Source organism: Epinephelus moara, chromosome 24 (genome assembly GCF_006386435.1).
Source record: "Epinephelus moara isolate mb chromosome 24, YSFRI_EMoa_1.0, whole genome shotgun sequence".
In the NCBI taxonomy this organism is placed as follows: Eukaryota; Metazoa; Chordata; class Actinopteri; order Perciformes; family Serranidae; genus Epinephelus; species Epinephelus moara.
The window spans coordinates 794,922-803,717 of NC_065529.1; the positions used below are offsets into that span (position 1 = coordinate 794,922).

At 41.1% G+C, this 8,796-nt stretch overlaps 1 protein-coding gene across 12 annotated transcripts in view; it reads right to left on the reverse strand.

Moving 5' to 3' along the window:
• plekha6 (pleckstrin homology domain containing, family A member 6) overlaps positions 1–8,796 on the reverse strand; it is a 277,398-nt gene that overhangs the window by 38,950 nt on the left and 229,652 nt on the right. For all 12 annotated transcript variants that reach the window (XM_050038755.1, XM_050038763.1, XM_050038767.1 and 9 more), the window contains 3 exons: positions 6,607–6,718; positions 6,350–6,489; positions 4,228–4,395 (listed from right to left, as the gene is read on the reverse strand). In XM_050038755.1, the coding sequence (XP_049894712.1) occupies positions 4,228–4,395; positions 6,350–6,489; positions 6,607–6,718 (420 nt within the window). The remainder of the gene's footprint in view (positions 1–4,227; positions 4,396–6,349; positions 6,490–6,606; positions 6,719–8,796) is intronic.

Genomic DNA, 8,796 nt, shown 5'->3' on the forward strand with positions numbered 1-8,796 from the left:
ATGATACAAGCTCTAAATCTGAAATACACACCACACACAAATGTGTATTTTCATCTAATTGTACTGGGCAACAGTTAGAATAAAGTTTTTGTATTTGTATGATTGCATTTGTGTTTATTATATACTTGTTTAAGTATAGCAAGTATAATGAATATAATGTAGGAATCGGTAAGAGGAATCTGTAAGGAATCGGAATCGTTAAAATCCTAACAAGTCCCAACCCTATCCCCACTTTACTCCTACTTCCCCACATCATCCCATCTCCCACCTGTTGGGCTGATAGCCCATAGGTCACCCACCCCTTCCCCTCATATTGTTGGTAATGTTACAAATAATGATAAAATATAAATTACTAAAAAAAAAATATAGAAAAAATAAAAAATAAAATAAAAAAGTAGGCTACATCAGTCAGCATGTTTTAGTATAGGTATGGGCATTATAGTCATCCAGTGCATGTGCTTTTAACTATACCTGTGTATCCCCACATACACGCAGACACAAACACACACATGGTTACAGTTATATTCACACTTAACAACACATACCCACATTATCATATTCCTACTTCCCTGTAAGCACCCGCTCAAGTTACACTGAACAAAAATATAAACGCAACACTTTTGTTTTTGCTCCCATTTTTCATGAGCTGAACTCAAAGATCTAAAACATTTTCTATATACACAAAAGACCATTTCTCACAAATATTGTTCACAAATCTGTATAAATCTGTGTTAGTGAGCACTTCTCCTTTGCCGAGATAATCCATCCCACCTCACAGGTATGGCATATCAAGGTGCTGATTAGACAGCATGATTATTGCACAGGTGTGCCTTAGGCTGGCCACAATAAAAGGCCACTCTGAAATGTGCAGTTTTGCTTTATTGGGGGGGTCTGGGGGGGTCAGAAAACCAGTCAGTATCTGGTGTGCCATTTGCCTCACGCAGTGCAACACATCTCCTTCGCATAGAGTTGATCAGGTTGTTGATTGTGGCCTGTGGAATGTTGGTCCACTCCTCTTCAATGGCTGTGCGAAGTTGCTGGATATTGGCAGGAACTGGAACACGCTGTCGTATACGCCGATCCAGAGCATCCCAAACATGCTCAATGGGTGACATGTCCGGTGAGTATGCTGGCCATGCAAGAACTGGGATGTTTTCAGCTTCCAGGAATTGTGTACAGATCCTTGCAACATGGGGCCGTGCATTATCATGCTGCAACATGAGGTGATGGTCGTGGATGAATGGCACAACAATGGGCCTCAGGATCTCGTCACGGTATCTCTGTGCATTCAAAATGCCATCAATAAAATGCACCTGTGTTCGTTGTCCATAACATACGCCTGCCCATACCATAACCCCACCGCCACCATGGGCCACTCGATCCACAACGTTGACATCAGCAAACCGCTCACCCACACGACGCCACACACGCTGTCTGCCATCTGCCCTGAACAGTGAAAACCGGGATTCATCCGTGAAGAGAACACCTCTCCAACGTGCCAGACGCCATCGAATGTGAGCATTTGCCCACTCAAGTTGGTTACGACGACGAACTGCAGTCAGGTCGAGACCCCGATGAGGACGACAAGCATGCAGATGAGCTTCCCTGAGACAGTTTCTGACAGTTTGTGCAGAAATTCTTTGGTTATGCAAACCGATTGTTGCAGCAGCTGTCCAGGTGGCTGGTCTCAGATGATCTTGGAGGTGAACATGCTGGATGTGCAGGTCCTGGGCTGGTGTGGTTACACGTGGTCTGCGGTTGTGAGGCCGGTTGGATGTACTGCCAAATTGTCTGAAACGCATTTGGAGACGGCTTATGGTAGAGAAATGAACATTCAATTCACGGGCAACAGCTCTGGTGGACATTCCTGCAGTCAGCATGCCAATTGCACGCTCCCTCAAAACTTGTGACATCTGTGGCATTGTGCTGTGTGATGAAACTGAACATTTTAGAGTGGCCTTTTATTGTGGCCAGCCTAAGGCACACCTGTGCAATAATCATGCTGTCTAATCAACATCTTGATATGCCACACCTATGAGGCGGGATGGATTATCTCGGCAAAGGAGAAGTGCTCACTAACACAGATTTATACAGATATGTGAACAATATTTGAGGGAAATGGTCTTTTGTGTGTATAGAAAATGTTTTAGATCTTTGAGTTCAGCTCATGAAAAATTGGAGCAAAAACAAAAGTGTTGCGTTTATATTTTTGTTCAATGTACATTAAAGATGCACTGCAACCTAGATACATCAGAGAGATAAATAAATAAAATTGCAGATTTTTTAGATGAAAAGGTATAGCAGCAGTAATTCAGAGGCACAGCTGATGTTCGCACAGAGTAATGGCACTACAGAATTGTAAAAAACAAAAATAAATACTTACAGTTGTAAAAGAACGGGGAAAAAAGATTTGTAGGCGAGCTGGGTACAGCAAGGATGGTTTGACCATACAGCTTTGACATTACTTCTCGGTACTTCACCCACTGCTCCAGTACCTCCGGAGTATAATCTTCAAAAATCTGTACAGCAGACCCATGATATTGAACCTCGTCGTTTGCGAGCTTCCCTGATGATCTGATCTTTAATCTGGAAGCAATGTAGGCGTATTATCATAGGCCGCAGCCTCGCTCCATTCTGTAGCCTAGCGACAGGCACCCTGTGCGCTCGGTCCAGCTCCAGAGGGGACACAAGAGTTTGTTCACCCAGCAGTTCGACCAACAGTTTAGAAAAAAAATCAGTGGGTCCTGGTCCCTCTATAGATTCGGGGAGGCCGATAATTCTGAGGTTGTTCCTGCGGTTCCGTACTTCCAGGTCTATTGCTTTAGCCATTAGCTTAGCATTGCTCTTGGCCAGAGCCTCAAACATTTCCTCTAATTTACTAATATGCTGGTCCTGGAGATTAGCATTAGACTCCAAGGAATCAATGCGTTGGCCGTGTTCTGACACCACAGACTGTATATTGTCCAGTTTCACCTCCAGTGCTGCGAAACTTGCTTTAATCTCTGCCATGAGGTCTGCTAGCATACCAACAATTGCCCGTCTCGTGGGAGCCGCAACTCGCAAGCAAGGTGTCTTGTTCAGCTTTCTTGGAAGCTTTGAACTGTTTTGACATTGTGCCAGACGGTTGAAACACGATTTACTGTTTGCAAATCCACTTCAAAACTCTCTGGAGTGATGAAAAAAGTCAGAATTTAAGAGAGTTAGCAGGGGAGCCTGAGGTTGTGCTTCCACTCAAATGTTCCCCAAACCAGAAGTCTAGTCCACTCTACTATTACCCAGACATACCCATTGTACCCTATATGGCGATCTGACAGAGCAGAGGACTTTGGTGAGAGAAGGAGAGGAGGAGTATGCTATACAGTGAATAAAGACTGGTGTGTCCATGGGAATGTTAGGTGCTCCCACTCCTGATGTAGGTAACTGCTAAAACATGACACCGTGCAGAGGGGGCTGCAGCGCAGTGCTGCTGTTCAGGAGAAGGGACCACGTGGCCTTCTAGTTGAGTTTGGGATGTGTGGACAGTTAAGTTATTCCACAGCCAGAAGCCATGGATTACCACAACCATCCAGAAACATGAACAATTATCAAGCATCAGCCAATAATGTAAGGAGATAAAAAAATACAGTTCACAAGTTAGAGGAACTAATGAGATCACATTTCACTGGTGTTCAACCATGTATGATTTCCATGTGACAAATCAATAATTGATTGATTTATTGATTTATTGTTAAAAGCAAGCTATTCCCTGATTAGTACTTTAGTAATTACATAGTATTACTTATTACCTCTTACTTATCAAACTATTACTACACTATTGTCATGTTATTACTGAGCTTTAAAATGTAAAATGCTACCAAAACCTCAACACCAGAATTCATACTGGGTGCCAAGTGGTGCTACCTGTTCTTAACAAGAGACAGCCTCCTCACCAACACTTACACTGCATTTTAAACTGAAAAATGAAATGTTTAGGAAAGAAAAAAAAGAGCAAAGGGACAGCAACTACTCATGGAACAAGTGTTTTGAGAGGTCAACCGCAGGCTGATGTGGGGGCACAGAGGGATAATCAAAGCCAATGGGTGGGGTGTTTGAACAAATTAAGGTTTGTAAAGAGGAGGAATGTGGAATTTGGAGATATGAATGGTCTCTGGTCATTTCATTTTTAAAAGATGACATTGGACAACTGGGTGAAGCAAGGGCAAGACAAGGGTAGAAACACCCAAATACCTTTCTGATGTGAGAATCTTCACCATCAAGGAAACCATCATCGATGCCCAAGCTGTGTAGCCAGGTGGTGCTGTCAAAGGGCAGGGGAGGGACGGAGGGAGGGAAGGTAGGGGAGGGCTCTAGAGGGTAATAGGACTTGGGGAGGGGAGGCCTTGGGGGAACACTTTCCTAGATAACCATAAGGGCAGGATAGAGAGAGGAAGGAAAAAAAGGATAGGTGGAAGAGAGAGTGCTGCACATCAAGGGGAATGATAATAAGCCAGGCAAAGTGCAGGGCAGAAAGGACTCATGAGAATTATTCTGGGGAATGGGGTCTTTGTCATTTGTTAAGGAGTTAGAAGTGAAAGTCTCCAGGGGGGCAATGAAATTCCTGGACTGAAGACTTCTATGAATTCTTATATCATAAAAAGTCAGTGAAAGACTCTGTGAAACAGCCGTGACATTTCAACCATCACTGTGTAAATAACTTGTCACCTAGAGTAGTCTTGTGAAGAAAGCTGATGTACAACATCCTATATAACAATTTAACAGCATTGCCTTGCTAAGAAACAGATTAGATACTGGAAATGGTATTGAAAGGGTAAAGTCTGCCATTGCATGTTACTGCAGCACTCACTTCAACACGTAAAAATTCATTTTAATGCTCAGTTCATATTTTCCTTTATTTTATTAGTTGATAGGACACTCTGAATGTGAATGTTGTGAACAGATCAGCTGGTAACATTCATGTTTCATACTATAACGGGTTTTTAAGAAAGACTGACATCAATAAGAGAACATGCCTTATCTATGTTTTTATGTAGCAGCATCGGCAAACCCTGAAATTACTGTAACCTTGGCCAGATATTTAGGCTTTCATCTCAAGACTATAGCATTCAGTCCCCAAATCTTTATCTGAATCAGGCCAAAGCACAACGGTGCCAAAGGGTGTTAATTGAGAAAAAGCGTCAGGGTTGCATGCAATTTTTTTTTCATTCATGAGATTCCTGTAGAGCAGTTAAAGAATATGTACTGACAACTGAAAGGTTAGATAAAGGTCTCTCTGCAAAGGCAGTTAACAGCACCTGTAGATTAACTAACTGGGGATGAAAATGATGTCATGATGACTTTCAGCAATGGCAGAAAATATCCAATCAGATGGAATGTGGAATTATCTAAATCAACTATGACATGGTGGATATCCTTTTCCTTAAAGATGGGTCTGCATGAACACTTTACCTGAATCACTAGGTGACTCTGACTGTGTTGTAGCACAACTCACTTGTGCAGAGCTAAGTACCTCTTGATGGTTGGGGTAAGTAAGTGGCCTAGCACCTGCGCCAGCATGACGTGATGACTGAAAAGCTAGCTGATGACGGAGCTGGGTTCCATGACTAGCACCTCTAAAACAACTGACTGAAGATGTATAAAAATCTGGGCTGTAGCGCAGTGATAAAACATCAGTCAGATGGGAGTCCTGGAGAAAAGGGATCTGGGACTCAGGCACAGAAAAGCGTTCGTTGGAGGACAGGTTTCTGAGGCCAACATGGTATCCTGCTGAAGAGTGATACGGATGGGAGTCTGGATAGACATCTTTTCTGAGACCGATCTTGACTTTCTGGCTGCAAGCATTTGAGGTAAACCAAGTAAGCTCCTGAAAGTCAGAGTGGGTTTGAACTGTGTTTGTATGCTGATTGATGTATTTAGAGTCCTGGCATTTTACTGGAAGAAAATGGATCTGTTCCCCTGCTCTGGCTTTGGCTGGATTTATAGGTTGGTCAATGTTTGAGATGGTTCTACAGTTGATGTTGTGATCTGTTTCTTCTATCACAGGGTCTAATCTGCCCAGGAACTCCCCTGGGTTTTGGAAAGCTAGGGAGAACTGAGGAAAGGTGGGTTCATGGGTCTCACAACCATAGTAATTTATATTTTCTGCATGAAGGCTTATGTCAGGTTCCCTGTAACTTCTGGGTCTATACCTGGGCTTAGGGTCAGTTTTGAAATTAGGCACTATACATGACTTGGGGCGGGGTTTAGGACTTGATCTTTTACACACTTCAGGGTTGGTACTAGAGCTGAAGCATGGGCCTGTGCAAGGTTTTGGACTATGGTTGGTCCCTTGCTGGGTGTGTCCGGTGCTTACCTCCGGGCCCAGCTGTTTGGTGGGGGAGGCCTGGGAGCCGAGTACTGGGGAGAAGGGGCTGAGTGGACTGGTGAGGCTTACTGAGCTCAAGGGACTGGCTGGACTATTGGTGCTAAAGGAGCCTGATGCACCGCTGGCCACTGTGCAAGAGAAAGACAGGGTGGTGGGGGTGACAGAGATAGAGTCGTTAGAATACACATGGTAGAGACACCGGTATTTCTACTAAACTTGATTATTTTCCAGCACCAGTGTGTTACCTCTGTGCTTGGTTGTGTCAGTGCCTCTGGATAAGTTACTCTTGTGCAGTCCCTCTAATACATCTTGGACTCTCCAAAACTCTTTCTGGATATGCCTACGAACCAGTTCACTCTGCAAAAAGTCAGGACAGACAAAGTAATATATTCTTCTATTGAAGAAACAGTCCCTGTTGAAAGTGCTGTATGTGGACTATCTTTGAGGGTTATTCAAAATAACTGACATTGTTTCTGGCGGAAATGTTGCTGTTTCTTTTTTGTTTTTTTAATCATGAAATTTCATAACTCAGTGATGAAAAATTCTGTCTTAACTGTAGTTCCTTTATACAGTCAATGACTAATAAATGGCTGTGAAGGTCTGTGACATTTCCTCTGTCAGTTTGTTAGGCTCATGTTTATTGCTGTAAGGGTCAATGACGTGACACTACTTTTTTGTGTCCATATGGTTTAGTCAAATTTAAAAGGGTTAAATTTTGAAAATAAATGTATGATTAACTTACAAACCTTCTTTTTTTGTGGATCCAGTATAAAATATCTGCTTTTAATCCATTTTGAGAGAATAATATTAGAGGATTATGGCAAAAATGCCTAAGTGGTGTAACCATAAAAACTTTGCACCAAATATTAAAACTTGCTTAAAAACACCCAAATTCTCAATAAAACACCATATCAACTAGTTTGGCATGATCTTATATTATTACTTTTTTATATTAAATAAAGGTAATGGAATACAATTGTTCTAAATATGAAATTTAATTTAGGGAATAATGAAAGTCAAGTAAACTACATGAAGTGTCAAGTTGTGCAACCACCATTTAAGAGGCCATTTTGTTAATATTGTAAAGAAGGCCATGTGACAGGAAATGGTATTACAGAGAAGGACCCCTGATGATCACAACTGCTGCATGACAAGGTTAGAATCTCATAATTACTCATAAATTCTCAAATTACTCATAAACGGTTTTAGGCTTTGGTCAAGTTTGGTAAGTTTACATGTCAAATGGTATGACCCTAGAAAAACATTACTAATTCATAAGAATCATAAAAATGAATATTTACTTTAAAAATTATGTTTAACTGTAACCAGTTACACCATTTGACTCCTATTAAAAGCCTTTCTGTTATAGGCCAATCATGTCAAATATCAGCAGTTTATGATGGTAATTTGTTAGATATCAGTAGTTTATGATGCTAATTAAAGATGTATTATTTAAAAAAAAAAAAGAAAACTACTTTTGAACTTGTACAGTACTTTAAAATACCTAAAAATCCAATAATTAATTTAAAGTAGAAATGTTACTCAAATATTAAAATTTCTGTCTGTAAAATACAATTATTTACATTTCTGCTATTTCATTACTAATATATGATACATTTATAGAAAACTAAAGTAATCAAACTGAATAAATAAAATCAGTTTTCCCCATTAGATGCCAGTTTCTAAGAAGGAAAAAGTGGCTCATCGTGGAGTGCTAATGCTAATGAATGCTAATGCTGCAGCAAGGGCCAATTACATCCTTACAAGTTGTTGTCAGGTGACTTTTTCCCTTATCAGAATTTAAAATACAAAACATAAAACGAATTAAATTTTGAAATTAAATAATTGTTGTTAGCAAAGAATTTACAGTAGAAGAAATGAGTTCATTGTTGTCAGATGTTCCTTTTTCTGAACTTTTTCTAAGTTCACCCTTATGAGTCATTGTGAGGTGACTTTTTTCTTATCAGAACTTAAGATACAAAACATGAGTTAAATTTTAAAATGAAACATGATTGTAAAATGTTTTTTCAGCAAAGAATTTACAGTAGAAGAAATTAGCTCACTGTTGTCAGATGTTCCTTTTCTGAACTGAAATAACATTAAAAAAAAAAGTTCACTTAAAGCCCCTACAAGGAACTTTAATTTTGAGTTGATTTTGGCGACCCTGTGGACAAAAGCGGTAGTGTTTTGCCGGAATGAAGCCTACATTTCCCATGAGCTCTAGCGTGTATTGTCGTAAAGACACTTACATGTGTTTCTTTTGGGGATGAATGAAACAACAAGACGGGAAAACTTTGCCCCCGCTCCTATCGGGGATCCCAGCTCACCTCTGCCGCGCCCCAGCTCCACCTCTCCGGCGTAAGCACCACCGCCGCCGGGGTAAACGCAGCGGTCGGCTGGTAAGGCTGAAGGCCTGTTTGGCGAGCACTTCCACG